Source organism: Maniola jurtina, chromosome 5, assembly GCF_905333055.1.
Source record: "Maniola jurtina chromosome 5, ilManJurt1.1, whole genome shotgun sequence".
Classification (NCBI taxonomy): Eukaryota; Metazoa; Arthropoda; class Insecta; order Lepidoptera; family Nymphalidae; genus Maniola; species Maniola jurtina.
This window is the reverse complement of record NC_060033.1, coordinates 3437171-3460125: the sequence shown is the minus strand read 5'-3', so window position 1 is coordinate 3460125 and position 22955 is coordinate 3437171. Positions and strand designations below refer to the sequence as shown.

Below are 22955 nucleotides of genomic sequence, written 5' to 3'. Positions count from 1 at the left end.
CAAGTCTGCGTTCTAAAATTATTAAGATATTAATGTCTAGTGCACACTGACCACAGACCACGAATGCACACTGACTATATATGAATTGTATATTCCATTTGATCCGACAAAATCAGGCTATCTAGATTCTTGCCACTTTAGCTTGTTTATATCCTAATATTTTGCTCGCCCAAGCAAGGAATGCTGAATGACAAGAGCGGCGTTGGATGGAACCAAGATGGAACTATGGAACTAGCAGGCATAAGTGCGGAAGCATAATAATGTTCATCAATGGTTCATCATGATCAACCCATCACCGGCCTACTACTAAGCGCAGGTCTCCTGTCAAAATGAGAAATGTAATATTGCAATTATTTATAGATTTTTCTGATTGAATAAAATTTATATTCGCGATTCGTGAGTCTGGCTTGTGTATTATGGTTGGCAAGAAAGACAGAGTCTGGGGGTTTAGAAACACCATTAGATAATCAACATATTTTCTATTTCTGGACGAGAATTAAAAAATTATAGTGTCAAAAGTTACTGGTCTGTGGTCAAAACTGTAAACAACAAGCGCGAAGCGGACCGCGCTTTTAAAGTTATTGTTGAAAATAACGTTTTTATTGAAAATAATTTAAGAATTTCTTTGTTTTCAGTCCTTATTTTGCGTGTTTTAATTGCGAAAGTTACAGAGCTGATCTGAGTTATTGTTTCAAAAGTTCTTGAAAGTGGTTTAGATTATAAAAATGGAAAGAACAAGGAAGAAAAGACGTGAAGAAGAACCGATGGCAGTGGACGAAAATACTGTGGAACAGAATGGAGAAATTGACCATATATCTGACGATGAAGAAGGTGGAGTTCGTATAGGCGACATCTACATACCCCCGGCGCCGAAACCAGCGCTTACATTCGATGCAACAGGCCCAAGATTGATAATCACTCACATTGTTAATGAAAACTTCAAGAGCTATGCTGGCGTACAGACTTTAGGCCCATTTCATAAGGTGATAATTGTTTTTATTTCTTTTAGAATTGCATATAGTTGAATACTTATTACTATAGATTTCTAATAAATGTCAAAGTTCCATAAGTTCTCAAGCACGGGTTGCCCAAAAAATATCACTTTTGTGATAAGTTCACCCTTTGTAATTCATACTAAACTATTATTTTCTCTATTGATTTAAATATGCAAATATTTTTGATTATACTTATCAAAGATAATATAATTATCACTTTGAACAATGTTTACAACACCTATTTTTTCCCTTCACAGAGTTTCACAGCTATAATAGGACCCAATGGTAGTGGGAAAAGCAACGTAATAGACTCTATGCTCTTTGTATTTGGCTACAGAGCAGCTAAGATTCGTTCTAAGAAGATCTCTGTCCTCATACATTCATCTAGCAAGTTTCCAAATATCACTAATGCGTGTGTTGCTGTACACTTTTGTCAGATTATTGATGGGGTATGTATTTATTTATTTATTTATTTACTATAGTACCGCCCACAGAGTTACACATTTTAATTATACATTTTGTTCCTTACTTTCTATTGCTCTTATGCAACTCCACTTACGGGCAGTCACAGCGTGCATTAACATAAACATAAGTCGTACAGTAAAATATAAAATATAGTATAATAGCTAACCTAAGGACTATGAAAAAATACCTAAGTTATATTTCCTCTATTTTATATGTTATAGTATTTTATTGATAAAAGTTAATTTTGAAGTAAATCTTCCTAAGAGTTATTGGAATTTTAAGTAATCAGTATCACTCAAAATACAGTTTTAACTGTGTAGGAAAACATTGTGAATACACCTGCATGTCTGAGAATACTCCATAATGTTCTGAAAGGTGTGCAAAGTCTGCCAATCTGCACTGGGTAAATGTAGTGGACAGTGGCATAAATCCTTCTCATTCAAGAGACCTGTTCTCAACAGTGAGCCAGGGATGGGTCGATTTAAAAAAAAAGAATATTAGCCAAGTTCATCACGATGACTAATAGACCCCATTCCCTTCAAATTAAGTGTAAAGCTTGTGCTAGGAGTAGGTATGACAATAGTACAACAGATGGGGTTTGAACCAGCAACCTTTCGGATTTCTTCCGTCTGACCAAGGCTCTTCATTATGATTATGATGATTACAATTCTTCAACTGGTTTTCCTCTTTGATTTCATATAATATCTCAATGCTGTCATTTTTCAAAGTATTTTGAAAAACTATCAACTTTTACAATTGAAAAAATAGCCAAATGAATATTTTGTCAATGAATTATCACACATGGAATTTTGTATGCTATGCTGAACTAAAATTAATCTTTCAGGAAGGTGAAGAGTTTACCGTGGTACCAAACAGTGAGATTGTGGTATCAAGAACAGCTGGTAAAGACAACTCCTCATACTACACACTGAATGGCAAAAGAGTTCAGTTTAAGGAGGTCGCAAGAATGTTGAATTCACATGGAATTGACTTGGATCACAATAGATTTCTTATTCTGCAGGTTATTTGTTGTTATCCTACTAAGGTTATAAATGTGAAAATGTGGATGTTTGGATGTTTGTTACTCAATCATGCAAAAACTACTGGACCGATCTGGCTGGAATTTGGAATGGAGATAAGATTATACCCTGCATTAACACGTAGGCTACTTTTTACCCCGGAAAATCAATGAGTTCCCACAGGATTTTTAAAAACCTCTATCCATTGAAACAAAGTCGCGGGCAGCAGCTTGTAATTTATATAATTCTAAGGTGCCGTGAACATTGTCAGAGTATAGTGGGGTGCTGAGACACAGTCTTTGTCTCATTTGTCCCAAGTCATTTGTAGGAATGAGTGTAATATTGTATTATAATACTCCACATTATAAATTTTTAGACTTGTGTTTACATAAGTTTAATAAAAACCTATAATAGTATGCTCCCAAAAATATTATACAATTAAAGATTTTTTTGGCCAACTTTAATTTTTTTGCCTAGAGCATGGAGCTAGGACTTAATAGTCTGCTGATAATATTTTCTATTAAAATTTAGGGTGAAGTTGAACAAATAGCCATGATGAAGCCAAAAGGTCTGACTGAGCATGAGTCTGGGATGCTGGAATATTTAGAAGATATTATTGGCACTTCCAGATATAAGGTAATTTTAAACCACCATTACCATTATTACCAACAGACTGCTGGATATGGGGGGAGGAGGGGACATAAATAAAACATGAGGTTTTAGATTTCATTTAATTTAATTATTTTTATTTGTTTTTAGTTTTAATTTAGATATAAGTTTATTTCGTAAAAAAAAATCTCTTATGTTGATTACAATAAATATTATAGAAGTAAAAAAAAAAACATTGTAACTCTTAGTAATTCTTTAAAAATAAGTACATAATGATTTAACAAAAATAAATAGGAAATACAAAAATTTGTCAAGTATTTTTAGAAGGGGCATGAGCATCATTTTGGTATACATTGACCTAACTTCAGACCTTCGTACAGTAATAAAACCACATTATTCCAAACTGTGATAGCCTACTGGTTCAGACATCCACCTCCTGTTTAGGAGGTTGGGGGTTTGATTCCGGTCATGCACCTCTAACTTTTCAGAGTTATATGTGTTTTTAAGGAATCAAATATCACTTGCTTAATGGTGAAGGAAAAAATCGTGAGGTAACCTGCATGCCTGAGAATTCTCCATAATGTTCCCGAAAGTTTGCCAAATCCACACTTGGCCAGCATGATAGACTATGACCAAACCCTTCTCGTTGTGAGAGACCTGTGTGTGATTGGTGGCGAGCCGACAATGAGTTGATCATGATGATGATTATTCCAAACAGGAACCCATAGAAAAACTGTCAGTGAAAGTGGAAGAATACACAGAAATGCGCAAAGACAAGCTCAACAGAGTCCGCCTGGTTGAACAAGAGAAGCAGAAGCTGGAGCAACCCATGAGAGAAGCTGTGGAGCTCATGAACTTGACCAATGTTGCGCTGAGAACTAGGAATATGCTGTTACAGAAATATATGTGAGTCTCCATAATATCACACTAATCACACTAATATTATAAAGGCGAAAGTTTGTATGTGTGTGTGTGTGTGTATGTTTGTTACTCTTTCACGCAATAACTACTGAATGGATTTGGCTGAAATTTGGAATGGAGATAGATAATATCCTCGATTAGCACATAGGCTACTTTTTATCCCGGAAAATCAAAGAGTTCCTAGGGGATTTTAAAAAACTGAAATCCACGCGGGCGAAGCCGCGGGCATCTTCTAGTAACATATAATGTATTATTATTAAACAAGTCTAGCTATACAGTGTGTAACGAGAACGCTAGCAAAAACAAAGACAGGTGATAGTACTGATAATAATTAATTACTGATAAGATCCCATCAATAAAACTATGAATATTTTTTTTTTAATCCTGTATTTTTTAAAGTTCACAATATATTATTGCAAATAAAACATCTGACTGACGCTAGAGGTCAACGAACGTTCAGTAAATAGGTTACTCGAAGTCAATGCCGCGTCGTAGGTGGGGCATTGACCCGAGTTTTGCACGCTATTGTTTTTGCTAGAGTTCTGGTTACACCCTGTATACTAATAAGAATGTGAAACTAACGATTTTGACCGAGTAGCAAGTATTTTAGCTACTAAATTACTCGCAACTACGAACTAGCCTTAACTTCTAGCTTTTCTAAACCACATTTAAAGCAATTCATTTATTTTAGTCACGAAACTAACAAAATGATTGAACACAAGAACAAGGAGTTGGAAGAACTAAAGGAAGTTTTGGCCAAAATTGATGAGAAATTAAACAAAATCAAAGAGACTTTACACGAGAAAACTACAGAACTGAAGAACGGTACACAGTAAGTATCTCTGCATCTGCGGGGGATTGAATATTTTAGTATGGAGCCTGGCCTACCTAGTCTACCATTTTTCTTTTTTGCCAAAATGACTAGACTGTTGTACCAATGAAGCTGTGATAGCTGTTATCTCTGAAACATGACATTTCGGATGATTTTGTCTCACACCATACTTATTTGTATTGATGCCAGCTATTGCTTAATACAGGTTTGTGGCCGTTATTCTGTAAAAAAGAAAAATAGTGGACTACTATTGCGCACAAATAAAACAAAAATGACAGGTTTAAATATATTGCTATCTCTTTACGTTTCCTTAGAATAGGATAACATTAGATTTGGACCTGTTACAACAAAATTGACAATAAATCTGGTGCTATCCCTTTTCCCAGGGAGCATTATAAAAGGGATAGCGTATAAATCGCGTCTTATTTATTTTAGACAGTACGACCAGATGCGCAAGCAAAAGGACGAGCTGGGCGAAAAGCTGCAGCAGTGTAAACGCAAAGCCGTCACAGCGCAAGCCGATTTGACGCAGGCCAACAAGAAAAAGAAGATTCTAGAACACTTGCTGGAACAAGAGAAGGGGAAATTGATTGATTTAGAAATGGTGAGGGCTTTATAGGATTTTATTATATTCTTACTAATTAGCCCTTGACTGCAATCTCACCTGGTGGTAAGTGAGAATGCAGTTTAAGAAGGAATCGGGCTAATCTGGAAGGGTATGGCAAATTTTATTAAATCCATACCCCTTTGGTTTCTATATGGCATCGTACTGGAACGCTTAATCGCTTGGCTGCACGGCTTTGGCAGTAGTGTGGTAACTAGCTACAGCTGAAGCCTCCACCAGACAAAAAAATCTCACCTGGTAAGTGATGATATCCATATATGATAATCCAAGATGGAAGCAGACTAACTTGAAAGGTATGGCTGTTTTAATAGTATTAAACCCCCTTATCGGTTTCTATACGGTATCGCTAAATCGCTTGGCAGCATGACTTTGCCGGTAGTGAACTATCCGCAACCGCAGCTTTCCACCAGACCAGAGACAATTTATCCATACTAATATTATAAATGCGAAAGTGTGTCTGTCTCCTACGTTTTCACGACCCAACCACTGAACCGTTTTAATGAAATTTGGTAGAGACTTGGGGTACATCCCGGGGAAGGACATAGGCTACTTTTTATCCCGGAAAATCAAAGAGTTCTTAGTAGGATTTAAAAAAACCAAAATCCACGCGGGCGAAGTTCTCTAATAAATTATAAATTCCTATATTATCCATGCCGAGAATCGATCCTGGGACATCCCACTTATAAGACCACAGAGCTCACCACTGCGTCAGGAAGGTCGTCATTCAGTCTATAATTTTCTAACTTATAAAAAAACAGGTCCCTGAGAAAAATAAACGTGAAATTGAAGATTGTGAGAAATTATTAGAAAAACACAAGGAAAACAAAGTGGTTGCTGAGGAGGAACTGCAAACTGTTATGGCTGGTGTAAGGTACTCAATAAACTCTACCATTTGTTAAGCTAATTACCCTCATCACCTGGGTGCCTGGTGCACTTCGACCGCCCGTTGTGCCAGATCCTTTTTTCTACTCACATGCAAACTGTGGAATCAACTCTCATCGGCGGCCTTCCCACTGGATTACAACATCGGGTTATTCAAGAGGCGGACCAACAAATCCCTGAAAGGTCGTCAGCGCATCGGCGGTTCCTCTGCAAATGTTCATGGGCGGCGGTAACCACTTAACATCAGGTGACCCGCCTGCTTGTTTACTCGCTATTTTTATTTAAAAAACATTGTACAGCATAAAACCCCATTTTTTTGTAGATCAAAAACCCAAGGTCTTCAAGAGCAAAAAGACAAACTACAATCAAAGTTAATAGACCTAAAGAAAATTGTAGACGAAGCGAACAAGAACTATATGCTCGCCCAATCCGAACTCAAGATATATCTGAGCACAGAGGAAAAGGAAGCAGAGAAATATGAGAATTTAAAACAGGCATATGAAAATGCTACTAAGAGTTTAGAAGAAAAGAACGCGTAAGTAATCCATTCTTCAATAGTATAAGTTGTCATAAAAAACCGGTCAAGTTAGAGTCGGACTCGCATACGAACGGTTCCGTACCATTGCACAAGAAATAACCCTTTTTACACCACAAATTCACGGTATTCGGATTTTTCCTTCACTTGTGCTATAAGACAGTATTGCCTAACAAATTTCATGATTATAGGTCAACGGGAAGTACCCTATAGGTTTTGACTCCCTTGACATGTCTTGGCAGATACGACACACAGACAATGAAGTGATCCTATTATAGATACTCTAAGAGTCCCTTTTTTACGTCCCTTTACGTTCGGATATACGGAACCCTAATATATATAAATAAGGTTATATTAATAAATATTTCTTTTTTAGTTTACGTAAAAATCTATCGTCCACAATACCCTCTCAAGAGAAAAAGTTGAATGAAATACAAACCAAACTCCAGGCCATTAAGAGAGAGGAGGGGACTGTGTCCACTGAAGCAAGAAGTTTAAGGTAACTTCACAAATAGTTATTTACTGTCAAATCGAATTTTGTATGGTGGGACTCTTCGGCCGTGGCTAGTTACCACTCTACCGGCAAAGTCATGCCGCCAAGTAATTTATCGTTCCGGTACGATGCCATGTAGAAACCACAGGGTAAATAAACCACAGGTTAAATAAAAACTGCCATACAACTTCCAGGTTAACCCACTTCCGTCTAAGACTGCATCATCACTTACCAGTTACCCTCATGTGAGATTGTAGTCAAGTTTAAAAAAAATTGCATTAAAAAATTTCATGTATGGAAGCCCCCCTGAAAAATAATTCAATTGAGTTTCTAATTCAATATTCGGTTATGGGCCAACGTTCAACAGACAGACAGAGTGACACTAATAGTGCTCCCTTTTTACCCTTTGGGCTGGGTACCCTAAAAACGAAAACTTAAAAATCAAAATGACAGATTTTATGTGATTTAATGTACGGGCTGAAAGAATCAAGTGTTTAACCACACTTTAAGTTTTTTGAAAACTCCTTACATTAAGTACTTGGTTATAATTACACTAGCTGATCCCCGCTGTTTTTCGAAATCCCGCGGGAAATTTTTGATTTCCCGGGATAAAAAGTTGCTTATGTGCTAATCCAGGATATTATCTATCTCCATTCCCAGCCAAATCCGTCCAGTAGTTTTTGCGTGAAGGAGTAACAAACTTTTACACATACACACAAACTTTTTGTGTTTATAATATTAGTGTGAATAAATTTATTTTAGAGGTCAATTGGAAGAATCGAGGCAAGCTATGACTGCCAACCGATCCCGTGGAAGGGTGTTAGATGCTCTGATGAAAGAAAAGAAGGCGGGAAACTTACCTGGTATTTTTGGGAGATTGGTAAGGTTTTTTAGTTTTAAAAGAGATAAGCCTCAATAGCTCAACGGTTGAGGAGCGGACTGAATTCCGAAAGATCGGCGGTTCAAACCCCACCCGTTGCATTATTGTCGTACCCACTCCTGCCACAAGCTTTACGCTTAATTGGAGGGGAAAGGGGAATATTAGTCATGATTAGCATGGCTAATATTCTTTTAAAAAAAAAAAAAAAGAGAGATATGACTAGAATAAATCTGAACAAATGCGAATTAGACTTGCCCATCTATGATTCCGTTCGAAATCTATGGATAATAATATAAAATGTGTTAAAAAGTTGTTCTGACTGACTGATCTATTAATGCATATCCTAAACTGCTTGGGTTAAAAACTTGGAAAGAGAGCATGTTCCTTTTATGATGTAGGCGCTCACTAAGAAAGAATTTTCGGAAACACCCCAAAGGGAGAAAAATGAGATGAAAGTCCATAATTTTTCAAGTTATATGTACTCGTATCTATGAAAATTCTTATTTGTGATTAAAAATGAAGTACAGAGTATTTCACGACTTTTGGAAATTTCACTCTTTCGCCGATTTTCAATTCTATATCAGGCCAGGGAATCGCTAATACATCACTGAATGAAAGCATTAAATCAAGCTCATTTGAATTTTATCTTTAATCTTATTGAAGGTTTGTTACGAAATATTACTTTTGGTCAAATAAGTTGGATGGCTTTCATTTAGTGTTGGACACTGAGTTAGCGAATCACTCCGCAAGTGTTCGCACTAGATTACAACATGGGGTTATTCAAGGGGCGGACCAACAAACTCCCGAAAGGCCGGCAACGCGTCGGTGGTTCTTATAGTGCTGCAAATGTGCATGGGCGGCGGTAATCACTTAGCATCAAGGGACCCGCCTGCTTGTTTGCTCGCAATTTTTTTTTTAAAAAAAAAGGTCATCATGGGACCACCTAGTATAGTACGAGTAGGTCACCAATCAGCGTTAAGAAGCTATGAATACGATTCCAGGGTGATCTCGGTGGTATAGACGCAAAATACGATGTAGCGATATCCACATGTTGCGGGGCTCTCGACAATATCGTAGTAGACACCGTGGACACCGCGCAAGCCTGTGTAGAGTACCTAAAGAGACATAACATAGGCCGAGCTACCTTCATAGCGCTCGAGAAACAGCAGCATTTGCTCAGCCGGATCCAGAATAAGACCAAATAGTAAGTATCGTCGTCAAGACTATTGTAACTAGATCTCCGCTCCAGTAATGTTATGTAGACTATATGGGGTCACACATTATATTGGATCATCGTATCGATAGATGCAGTTGCTGACGCCATTGTCATCTAGTGTAAGTTGACCCTTGGTTGACATAGAATAAAAAATGTTAAAGAAATTGACTAAAAGGGTACAGTTGACGTCACAAAAAAAGAACTTTGACATTGAACCTGCGCAGTGGGTGATTTATATTATATATATTTATTTTCATGTACCAAAATTGTAGTTACAAAGTTAAGATAAATTAAGCTATGTACAAAGGAAATGCTTATCTCTAAACAGAGATTTCTTCCAGCTTCCCCGTGCAGGTTGTGAGTAAGGTGCATAAATACGTGGAATAGGTCCCATGGTACTAGATTTATAAAATGGTTAATACAAGTGTTACACAATAATATTTACACAAATATCTTCCAATAAATACCAAAATAAAATACATACAATAATAATATAATAATAAATAGTTATGCAAAATATAATAAAATACGAATAAATATAATATATATATAATATATAAATACTCTATTGTAAAGATAGGTAATACTGCTTCACTCTGTATTTGAATGAATGTACTGAGCGGCAATTCTCTCTAATATTCTCAGGAAGTGAGTTCCAAAGATGGGTGGCTAGTACGGTGAAAGATTTGCTGTAGAAGACTGTGTTACAATGGGGAGTGACGAGAGGATTTTTTGAGACACAAGACCGCATAGGCCTAGTAGGAGGGAGCGAGAATTGAAATCGCTCTCGCAGATAACCAGGGAAAGAGGTATTGAGAACATTGTATAGAACAGTCAAAATATGCAAATTGTGACGAAAACGAATAGGGAGCCATTTAAGCTGACGACGGTAGTCGGAAATGTGATCGAATTTGCGCAGTCCGTATATAAACCGTATGCACAGATTCTGAAGCCGATCGAGTTTGTCAAGTAGCTCTTCAGTGGCGTCTAAGTAGCACACATCAGCATAGTCGAGAATTGGAAGCAACAGAGAATGTGTTAGCATGATTTTGGTACGTAGCGGAAGAAAACTCTGCAGTCTCCTCAAGGAATGGATCGAATAATGCAAACGTTTACTAAGCTGATTTATATGTGCTGCCCAAGCGAGGTTGCCATCCATAGTCAACCCTAGGTTTTTTGCTGTGAATGTGTAAGCAACGGGTGTACCATCATAAGAAACCAAAGGCAAATCATTGAAGTTAATACGATTTCTTAGCGGCCTACTTCCAATAATCATAACCTGAGATTTATTAGGGTTAACTAATAAACCAAAAGAGTCAGCCCAATTTTTGATGGCAACTAGATCTGCGTTCAAAGCAGTTATCTCTGTATCCAAGTCTGACAATGATGCATGCCTATAGAGCTGCAGATCGTCTGCATATAGGTGGTAGTTAGAAGTAAGAATTTTGGTGATTTCATTGATGAAAATTGAGAAGAGAAGAGGGGATAGTACACCGCCTTGAGGTACACCAGCAGATAGGCAAGCCCAGTCAGAGTTAGCCTCTTCAGAGTGCACCCTCTGCAGGCGACCATGAAGATAGGAGTGAAACCAGTCAATCGCAGAGGAGGATATGTTAAGAGAACGAAGGATACCAAGAAGGATATCAAAGTCAACTGAGTTAAATGCGTTACTAAAATCCAACAAGGCGATAATAGTCACTTGTTTGTTATCCATTGCATAACGAATGTCATCAGTGACTTTGACTAACGCTGTAACGGTGCTGTGCGAGGGTCGAAATCCTGATTGGAGGGGACTCAGCAGATTGTTTTTAAAGAGATACGTTGATAATTGTTTAAAAACATCATTTTCAATAATCTTTGATAGGATAGGTAAAATCGAAATAGGACGAAACTGTGAGAGGGAATTAGGATTAGCAATTTTCGGTAGGGGAATAACATGGGCCTTTTTCCAGTCTGTGGGAAAGATCTTATGAGCCAGGGAGAAGTTTAATATGTGAGTAATAATAGGCACCAAAAGATCTAAAACGAGTAATATCATGTCACGGCTCAAGCCATCACTACCGACAGCTTTAGTTGAAATGGAAAGGATGTATTTCTTGACATCCTCCTCCGCAATTTCTTGGAAACAGAAAGTTTCGCACATAGGTGGGGTAATGTTTGTCAACTTTTGAAGAGTTACAATTTTCTTAGAGTCAGAAACTAGAACAGGTGGGGAGGAAAAATGTGTGTTTAGTGCATTTATATCAACAGAGTCTACTAACGTACTATGAAATTTGCCCACACCTAGGGATTTAAGAAATCTCCATTTTTCGGATGTAGAAGCGTTATCTATCGAGGAATGGATATAGCGGCGCTTGGCATCCCTACACATCCTATTGCAGAGATTACGCAATTTCTTATAGGCTGCCACATTTACGTCAGTCGGGGATTTTTTACATTTAGACTTGGCCTTGTTACGTTTACACATTAGCTTCTTAATTGAGTCGGTCAGCCAAGGTGCTGGTAAATGCCTAATCCTGACAGGCCTCAGTGGAGCATGAGTATTATATAAGTTAATGAGAAGAGTTGTGAAAAGATTTACTTTATTATCAATATCCAGTGCATTATAAACACAGGTCCAGACGGTCAATTTCCGACGCATCTTTCCTTAAACACTCAATATTAATATTTTTGAAATTACGTTGCAAAATAACCTTATGCTTACGTTTTGGCGAGCGCACTTTATAGCGAAGATATAAAAGATCGTGGTAGGAGAAGGGAGCAGTGAGCTGACCATGCAAAAGAACGTTTTGAGGACACGAAGTAATTATCAAGTCTAGAAGAGAGGGAACAAAACTCGGGGCGAAGTGGGTTTCTGAAAGAGGAAGGATAGTCATATTAATGGAAGACACTAACGATTTTAATTTTTGCGATCTACTATCGTTTTTTAATAGGCACGTGTTAAAGTCACCCATTATAATAACGTCGGAATAGGAAGGTATAAGTTTCTCAAGAAGTTGTTCAAAAGTGTCAAAGTAGTTGATAGTAGATGAAGGACTATATACAACACCAATAAGAAATTTAGAGTGGTGAGTACTGATTTCAAGGAAAAGATGTTCTAGACTACCTGAGTAGGCGGAAGGTGACTGACTAATAATTTTGAATGATAAGTTGTTCCGAATGTAGATACACACACCATGTAGACAGACACATCACAGAATGTAGATATAGATTTATTTAGTTGATGGTACGAAATGAGGTACGGCGGCACGGCTACCAGTATGTAGCGAGTCCAGCACGTAACTGCACGTTATGTAGCGAGTCCAGCACGTAACTGCACGTAAAAAAAATTTACTTTCACTTTTCACTTTCACACTTTTTTCAGTCCAGAAAACGTGCCACGTCTTTTCGACCTGGTGAAAGTGAAAGATGAAAGGGTGTTGCCGGCGTTCTATTACGCTCTGAACGAAACGTTGGTGGCGGAAGACTTGGACCAGGCTTCAAGGATCGCGTATGGAGCTACGAGATATCGAGTGGTTTCACTCGACGGAAAAGTTATTGAAATTGTTGGTAAGTAATAAGTGTATACCCGATGATGCTCGCGATTTAGCTTTTTAGGAAAGGAAAAAGGAAAGCTTATAAGCTATAGCATCACTTTGTTGTTTCCCTGTCCGTCTGTCTGTCAGGTATGTGAAGACACTAAGGATCAAAACCTATAGGGCACTTCCTGTTGACCTAAAATCATGAGATTCGGCGGGTAGCAGTGTCTTATAGCACAAGAAAACATTCAGATAACCGTGAATTTGTGGTAGTTGTTACATCAAAAAAAATATAAGATTGTTGTTGTGGTGTCTTCTCGACAAACTAACGTTTATCGGGGTACGGGCCTCGAGGCCGAGCCTCCTTGCCCGGGCGTGTCCTCACAGGTTCTTGCTACCTGGATTATTAATTTCAGCCCTTTCTAAAGGGCTGAGGTCGCGCCTGAATTCGACGTCGGCCTTGAGGCATCTGGATTCTCTCTATCGGCTCTCTCTCTTGGTAGTGCCATATCCGGTGGGTGGGTTATCGTGTCCGGTGGTTGGGGTGTCGTGTCCGATGCGTCTTCGTCTTCGTCGCCACCGATGCCTACGTTGGGAGGCACCATTGATACGGGACGTAGAAGCTCACGGGGCAGTGGACGCCCGCCCGGTGGTCTTGTTTGTAGTGGGGCTATTCCGTGGAGGTGTTGGCATGCACTTGTATCCGCGCGATAAATATAAGATGAGTCTTAATCAAATAGTTTACAAAATCACATTATAGATGGCGCTATCAATCATTAACTTGCAGTTTCGTACGACTATTAGAGCGATACATTTTTACTATGCGGATGAGAGTTACGATGGTACGGAACCCTTCGTGTGTGAGTCCGACTCACACTTGACCGTTTTTTTGTTGTAATATAGGTACGATGTCCGGCGGTGGTAAAACCGTATCACGTGGCCGAATGTCGAGCTCAGTACAACAGGACACGAGTGAGAATGACCCCGCTGTCATACAGGCGACCGAGCAGAAACTAGCTTCGCTTGAGCAGAGGTATGTCACTTGAACAGAGGTGTGTCACTTAAACAGAGGTACCTATATCACTTGAACAGAGGTACCTATATGACTTGAACAGAGGTATGCCATTCGAATAGAGCTATGTCATTTGAGCAGAGGTATGTCATTTGAACAGAGGTATGTCACTTGAACAGAGGTATGGCACTTGAACTGAGGTATGGCACTTGAACAGAGGTATGTCACTTGAACAGAAGTATGTCACTTGAAAAGAAATATTTCACTTGAACATACATACATAGACTGCTAAAATGATAACCCTTCCCTTAGGCTTTGCTGCAGTTGGGTAAAAAGAACATACAGATCACTTACATTAAGATGCCATAGCTATATACATTTCAGTATTTACACAGACACATACTTTTTCTAGTTTAATGTACTTTTCCTAGGTTATCAGATCTCCGCAGTGAGCAAGCGAATTTGGAAGAGTCGTTCGCGTCCACTCAGAGAAGTGTGAGGGAGGGTAAAGTGACATTACACAAACTGGACATCGAGACCAAGAGTTTGACTGAGCAAGTGCCTGCATTGGAGGTGAGTGTGAAACACCCTTATAAACTAGTTTTTTTTTTAAATTCAGATACAAGTTAGCACTTGACTGCAATCTCACCTGGTGGTAAGTGATGATGCAGTCTAAGATGGGAATGTGTTAAACTGAAAGGGATATCAATTCAATCAGCCCTTTTTTATTTTTCCTTTCTTTATTTCAGCATCAAATAAAGCAGCAAGAAAGTAGAGTTGCGTCGAGCAAAGTAGACGCAAGGCAGAAAGCGAAGTTAGAAAAAGTTTTGAAAGCCGCCGAGGAAAAACTGGAGAAAGCGAAACACAACGCAGGAGAGGTATGCAACTTTTAAGACTGCATGCCGTTTACTTAGGATGCTGAGCTAAGTTGTCAACTGATAGATGTCCACTGCTGAATTTTTTAGATTATTCATTACAAAGACTGCAATATCGCCTGGTGGTAAGTGATGATGCAGCCTAAGATGGAACACGCTTGTCTAGAATATGCCTATCCATTCTTGACTTGAAAGTACCCATATTATAATTGGAGCGGAAAACTAATGCACAATGCATGTGGAACCGAGGTTTTTATATTTAAGATTAATATTGATGTTATTATTAGGTAGAGAAAGAGGTCCACGGCGTAGACGCACAAATAGCGGCGGTGGCGGGCAACAAAGTGAAAGACCTGCAGAAGAATGTGGACGAGCTTACTAAGAAGATAGACAAGATCTCCACCGAAATGACTAAGCTTAAAGTCGCTATTAACACCAGCATCAGGTATATATAATACTAGCTTATTACCGCGTCAGTCAGTCAGCTTTTCCTTTTATATATTTAGATACACGAGCTAATGCCCGAGACTTCGTCCACGTGAATTTTTTTTAATCCTTATTTTTCGGTACTACTTGAAAAGTTTCTGGTTTTTATGTGCGCTATGGGTCAAAATATTTCAAAACAAAAATATTTGAAAGCAAATAAATTTCAGGAATTCAAAGAAGTCCAAGGACAAAATCAATCAAATGGAATCAGATTTGAAGGAAACCGAAAAGAATGTAGAGAATTTAAATAGCCAAAAGAAACAACTCAGTTTGGACAGTGCACAGTTCCAAAAGGAATGTGATGAGGTATTTTATTTCTTATTCAATTTTAACTAACAGAATATTATAATATTGTTTTTTTTTTTAACACTTTTTTTTATTTTAATACAAAAATAATTTTGTAACTTGCCCCTACAGCCAGTTTTAGTTTGGTTCTACATAGTATATTTTTTAGAAACAGATGTTTTTAAATTCTCACATTTTTTGATGATAACTTAAAAACTACTTGTTGAAGTTAACGCTTTTGAACGAAAGGACAGCAACGTTGTATTAAAAAAACAACTAAATAAAAACTAAACTGACTTCAATAACCGCAAACACTAAAAAAAATGTTATTACTGAATATATTATGTAATCAGAGTTAATGTGATATTATTATTAAATTATAAGTGGTTGTATCATGCTGTTACATTATATTATGGGAAGACACTGCCTCCTGAAACACAGTTTTCACTTCATCAGGAGGCAGGGCCTCACACTAAAGTTTGTAAACACTGTTTTGTCAAGATCATAAAGATTTATTTATTATTATTTTATAATGATATTTTTTGGAGCCAATTAGCCTCACGAACCGTCTACTCTTCATATTGTCTTGTGACTCCACAATGGCATCGACTCCAAAAAATATTACTATAATAATATGTAGGTACTTTCAAGTTACCAGACGATTCCAAAGCAGACGATAGTAAAAGGATAACATTTATTTCTCATAGTTAGAAGAACAAATCAACGAAGGCACGAGTGAATTCAGCGGCTTAAGACAAGAAATAGCGAAGTTACAAAGCAAGGAGAACAAGATAAAGAGCGAGCGACTCGAGGCTAACAACGCCGTCAGCAAAATGGAGAAGTCCATTAAAGAATGTACGACGAAGACACCTACGTGGGAGAAAGAAGTATTTATCCTCTTTTTTAAGTAAAACTTCTGTAGTCGTGATTTAAGAGTTAGAATGTCTTGAGACCGCCATCTTTTATCCAGGTTTTTAAAGGTAGCCTACGTAGGAGAAAGAAATTTGTATGTATTTATCTTTTTTTTTAAAGTCGAATATCTTTAAGCGTGATTTGAGAGTATCTTGGCCGTTTGCGTTACTTTGATCCGTATTTGAAATGGCCGCCAAAGAGAACAGCTGTTTTGAGGCCGCCATCTTTTATTGAGGAAGTCGCGGGCATCCTCTAGTACATTATAATTTTTGATTTATCGTGCAAAATATTGGAAAAATACCCGAGTACGGAACCCTCGGTGCGCGGGTCTGACTCGCATTTGGCCGGTTTTTATCCCAATAAATGTATGGATATAAAAAACTTGAAATTATTAATTTCAGTTGAAATCACTAAAACTGGAAGATCCCGGGCTAGATGGCGTGCCGGGAATTGAACGGCCGGCGCCGCTCGAGCGACACACGCCCGAGGAGCTGGAAGAGTGTGCGGTGGACGAGCTCAGGAACAGACTGACGGCGCAGAAAGCCAGGATCGGGGAAAACAAGCCCAACGTTCAGGCTATTCAGGTAACATGAGCTTAGTTTTTAGGCTTTTTTCAGACTTAACAGCGTTGAGGGACAATCCTAAGCAGTACGAGACCTTGTTTAGTGGACCGGTAAGACTAGGCCTAATAGCTGTGGTATAAGTTATAACATCTTATCAGTTTGGAAATGACTAGGTTGCACAATCGCGATGTGAAAAGCCAGGATCAAAACACGATGCGGAACAATCGCGATGCGGAATGCTAGGATGGCCCAACATTCAGGCTATACAGGTAAGATGAGCTTAGCTTTTAGGCTTTTTTTTCAGATTTTTGTCAGCATTGGGACCCCTCGCTTTCTAAACGGACATTAAAAATTATATAGACCAGCGCTTGGCTGCAATCAGACCTAGCAAATGATGATGCAGCCTAAGATGGAACGCGCTTGCCTAGAAGTTACCTATTTGCTCAGGTATTTTGTATTGAAATTATGCTTTTGCTTTTAGGACTATAGGACAAAAGAGGAAGTATACCTTAAACGTGCAGCGGAGTTGGACGAAATTACGACGAAGCGGAATGAAATGAGGGCTCTATACGACCAGCTGAGAAAGAAAAGGACTACAGACTTTCTATGTGGTAAGCAATACATACTAGTACACGCACCTTCGTATATTTCCATAAACAAGATCTTTCGGAAAGGGGGTCGCTTTAGTATTCGTAGTATTCCTTGAATTCCGAAAAATGTGAATTTGTGCTTACATCACAAAAAATTGAAACATATTTTAATTTTTTTTAAATGATGTAACCACAAATTCGCGGTTTTCAGATTTATTCCTGTACTTGTGCTATAAAAACTACCTATCTGCCAAATTTCATGATTCTAGGTCAACAGGAAGTACCCTATAGGTTTCTTGACAGACAGACAGACAACAAAGTGATCCTATAAGGGTTCCGTTTTTCCTTTTGAGGTACGGTACCCTAAAAGTTAAAAAATGGGGGTTTTGTACGATGGTACGGATTCCTCCGTGTATGAATCCGACTCGCACTTGACCGTTTTTTTTATTTATTTACTATAGGTAAGCGCTTGACCACAATCACACCTAATGGAAAGTGATGATGTGGTCTAAGATGGGACGCTTTTTTGGGCTAGAATCTCAGTTCCGACTGACCTTGTAAAATACTTAGAAACTTTGTGTGGAGTTACTTTTCTAAACTAAGCATATATTTTGTATGGTATTTACTTCAACAATTTGTTATTTAATTCTAGGTTTCAACACAATAACAACGAAACTAAAGGAAATGTACCAAATGATCACACTAGGTGGCGACGCAGAGTTGGAACTTGTAGATTCTTTGGATCCATTCACTGAAGGAATTACCTTTAGGTAATCCATACTTCCATAATAATATCGGTTTATTCCGTTTATCCATTCGAAAATAGCCACCCTAGGGTGAATACTCGGAAACTTATGTCCATCTATCCACCTTGGATGAGATGGATTAAAATCAAAGTTTACATAGATTTTTTTAAAGTAAAATATCTAAATGTTATCCACACAGGTTAATTCGCAGGCATAAAGTACTAGACGATGCCCGATGCTTTGGTGCTTCCGCGTGGGTATAGGTTTTTGAAACATCCCGTGGGAACTCTTAACTTTTCCGGGATGAAAAGTTGCCTATGTCAAATTTCATATAAATCGGTTAAACGGATAGACCTATAAAAAATTAACCTATAATTACTTAAAAGATAGAATCTCGCGGGAATTTCTTTTTCGGGATAGAATCTCGTGGGAAAAATTTCCCGGGAAATTTCCGGGATAAAAAGTAGTCTTAGTAGTCTTATGTCCGTTTCCGGGACGTAAGCTAACTCTGTATTCATCAAATTTCATCAAAATCGGTTAAACTGTTGGGCCGTAAAAAGCTAGCTGACATACAGACAAACAGACACACTTTCGCATTTATAATATTAGTATGGGTTATTTAACTTAAATACTATAATTTTTATGGTAACAAAATTATTGCTTGTTTTTACTGCAACTGTTAGTATTTTCTTGCGTTTTCAGTGTTCGCCCTCCAAACAAATCGTGGAAGAATATATCAAACCTTTCTGGAGGAGAGAAGACGTTGTCATCCCTCGCCTTGGTGTTTGCTCTACATTATTATAAACCTACCCCCTTGTATGTTATGGACGAAATCGACGCTGCTTTGGACTTTAAGAACGTCTCTATCGTTGCCAATTATATTAAAGTAAGCAAGTTAAGCATTTTAAGCTATCATTAAACCTGTTAAGCATTTGACTTAGCATTCTTCTACCAATTTTTTTTCAATATAATCAAAGACTTAATAAAAAAAGAACATTTTACACTAAACGTTGTAGACCAGATAAAAACTGAGAATGGTGTTTGAAATTTTACAGCCCAAATAGACCGTAGTCTAGGGCTGACAAAAATAAAGATTAATTTAATGTCTATCGGTTTTCCAAAATTTGGGCCCTGTGTATTCTCGCTTCAGCCTTACAACCTGCTGATCTATAATCGTTACTCTGGTTCTCCTCATTTCTGATTTGACCACGTTTTCATAATATCTCAATTTCGACTTGATTGTGCACTAAAATGGACGCTACACAAGTACGCTGGAAGAGGTGTGCCCCACCGAGCATACCGTATGACAGAATGTCTCATCATTTAGTTCCGAGTATGCTTACATGACGCTCACTGCTGCGATCGGCACCAAAACAACGGTGAAAATCAAGTTGCTTCAAAAACAGGTCGGCAATCACAAGTCCAGCCCACTTTTATTAGTACCTTGTCACTGTTGGAACTTGGAACGTTTTTCAGAAAATAACTCTTATAATATCATCTTTGTTATATATACATATAATTTTATATATACATTATGTTTATTTACTTTATTTTATTAGTACACCCCTTCCACTTTCTTTAATTTTTATTATCTCCTCACCCTAAGGTTGCCTGGAAGAGATCGCTATTTTAGCGATAAGGCCGCCTCTTGTACATAAATCTTTATTGTTATTATTTATATATTACTGTCTTGTTGGTGTACAATAAAGAATATTTTACTTTTACTTTACTTTTTGTTACAGGAACGTACCAAAAACGCCCAATTCATAATAATATCGCTCCGGTACAACATGTTTGAAGTTTCCAACAGGCTTGTTGGCATTTACAAGACGGAGGATTGCACAAAATCTGTTACCATAGAAAATAAGTTGCCTGAACAGACTGCGACGGAAATTATAGCTTAGGCATCAAGACATAGGACTAGAATTGTACTCAAACTGAAGATACTAAAAGCTATAATAGAAACGACGAACGCAAGTGAAATTAGGTTTAGTGTTGGTACAAATAAAGACTAATATTACATGTAGCATGTGTTTTATTTATTGTAGTTTGTTAATAAGGCGATTCATTTATCGACTTGACCGATGCTTACGGTTTCGTCTGCGTGGATTTAGGTCTCTAAAATTCTGTAGGAAGTCTAATTTCCCAGGAGAAAAAAATAGCCGATGTTACTCACCAGTCTTTATAATATATCTATTTAAAAAATAACGTTGATCTGTTGCTCCGTTGCTGTGATTGAAGAACAAACACTTCCGTATTGAAGAAGTGACATTTTGTAGCGCCTGGCTTTAATACTCAAGGCAATCGTCGAGCTAGTTGCATATCAGGCGGTTAGTTACGTAACGGTTACCGTTAAAGCTGTCATTTATCTTTTGTCTAAGTTTTATCCTTTCATCCAAATGGAGTTTTAAATCCCGACCCAAAAAGAGGGGTGTTATAATTTTGACATGTGTATCTATCTGTGGCATCGTAACTCCTAACTAATGAACCGATTTTAATTTAGTTTTTTTCGTTTGAAAGGTGATTTGATCGAGAGTGTTCTTAGCTATAATCCAAGAAAATCGGTTCAGCCGTTTGAAAGATATCAGCTCTTTTCTAGTTACTGTAACCTTCACTTGTCGGGGGTGTTATAAATTTTTAATTTACACTTGTAAATAAAACTTTTCACTTGTAACATAATTAAATTTTATTTTGTATTAGGAGCGAATCACATATACATATACACCTAATACATACAACTTTTTATACAATAAGTAACATATTTATACAACGTTATGTTTTGTCCCGAAAACCTGAAAGTGGTTTAGAATCAGTTAACTTATCGATTGCAATGATTTTTAAATTGTAACATTTCGTCCTAAAAATGTTATATAACGTATAAATTGGGATATACTATTTTCCTACATACACCGCGCCGGCGCGCGATGGTTAGTATTGTTATATTTACTTCAGTAAAAAAGATCACAACTCAAATTTGACACTATTCTGGGGAGGAAAAACTAATAACGGAAATTATTCTGGTTATTTGAATAACAATATAATAATGTGTTGGTTTTTCTATTAACAAAAAATAACGCTGTATCACATAATTCAAAAGCAAATTGTGTGGAGACCCTGAAAGTCATCGTAAAGCAAATCTTATGAAAATTGGACGAGTAGGTAATATACTTACTTAGCTTGAAATTAGAGTGGCCTTAATCAAAAGTGCATAAAGTTGATTTCAAACTATGGAATATAATATATAATATATAAATATCGCTCACCCTACTTTAAAATGTCACTGTTCTCGTTCTGTTCTGTAATATCAGTGACATTTAAAAGCGGGTGAGCGATATTTATATATTATATTATATTCCGTAGTTTGAAATCAACTTTATTTAGAAAATAGAATAAAGTAGATTGAAATGCTGAAGTAGGAACTTACTTTAATTAAAAAACGTTATAGACACGCATCTTGTGCTGAATCCCGAAAGTGGAGCCGTAACATAAGGAAGTGAGATGCGATTAGACAAGGATTAGACCTAGTGTGAAGTATATCTTAATATAATCAGACAGGAACCGAATCTAGAATCTCTTGCTTGCTAGAAAAATATATGCACCGCTTAGAGACGTCTTACATCCCTTTATTTTAATTAAAAATTAGTAAAGGTAAACGCACACTAGCCGCAGTGTGAAGCGGGCCGCACAGATTCGCAAAATGCGTAAGTATTTCGCACACTAGAGCTGGCCCGGTCGAGCGTATTGCTTTGAAAATAGACGTTATGGATAGCTCAGACGAAAAACTTTTTCTTTTTTACTTATTACATAAGAAGAGAGGTTTTTGGGTATACCATCATCTTTTTCCCGATCTTATACATGACAAAAAGGTTTGGGACAGTTAATGTATGGCCTGGTGCTTTACTATCACCACTTAGGAGCCATCTCTACGAGTATAGCGACGATGATCTCGCTGCGCCAACAAAGTCGATTCAACTCTAAGGACCGGCGCATATACAGCGGAGCGCAGCGTAGAGCATTTTTCACAGTCAAAGTATTATCGACATTGACCTCATTGAAATAATATCTAAAATCAATTGTGCATCCGTGCGGATACTCGCGCATCCGCGCGCAGTTAGGCGCGTGCTCGCGCATTCTCTGGTAGAAATTCGCTGAATGTGTCCCGCGATTAGAAAACTTCGCGGACATGCTCTGCGCTGCGCTCCGCCATATGTGCGCTGGCCCTAATAGGGCAATCTCTACAGGACGATACTATCGCCGACGATAGTAGGTCGGATTCGTTGCTATTCTTTCGCCTGTGGAGATTGCGCCTTGAAGTAATAATATTTTAATTTTGTTTTGATTCATACGAAACTTGTATGACAGTGTCAAAACAATATTGAATACTTTAAGCGTTGGTAGTAGAGCCCCTGGTCAATATTCTGAAATATTGAACGAATACCTATCTGCAACTTTTTGCAGATACTTGTACTTAAACTAAAACACGTTGGTTTCGCACA

General features: G+C 37.8%; 1 protein-coding gene across 1 annotated transcript; it reads left to right on the top strand.

Moving 5' to 3' along the window:
• The first annotated feature begins 238 nt into the window (after window positions 1-238).
• Window positions 239-20481, top strand: LOC123865233 (structural maintenance of chromosomes protein 4). The gene is made up of 25 exons (XM_045906161.1): window positions 239-338; window positions 636-983; window positions 1253-1444; window positions 2305-2481; window positions 3011-3115; window positions 3807-3994; window positions 4701-4841; window positions 5277-5445; window positions 6225-6337; window positions 6671-6883; window positions 7260-7382; window positions 8139-8256; window positions 9258-9460; window positions 12837-13021; window positions 13894-14023; window positions 14434-14575; window positions 14752-14880; window positions 15165-15322; window positions 15531-15669; window positions 16356-16535; window positions 16962-17144; window positions 17605-17734; window positions 18366-18483; window positions 19162-19345; window positions 20202-20481. The coding sequence occupies exons 2-25, from the start codon at window positions 726-728 to the stop codon at window positions 20361-20363; spliced, it is 3840 nt and encodes a 1279-aa protein (XP_045762117.1). The 5' UTR covers window positions 239-338; window positions 636-725; the 3' UTR covers window positions 20364-20481.
• Window positions 20482-22955: the final 2474 nt, after the last annotated feature.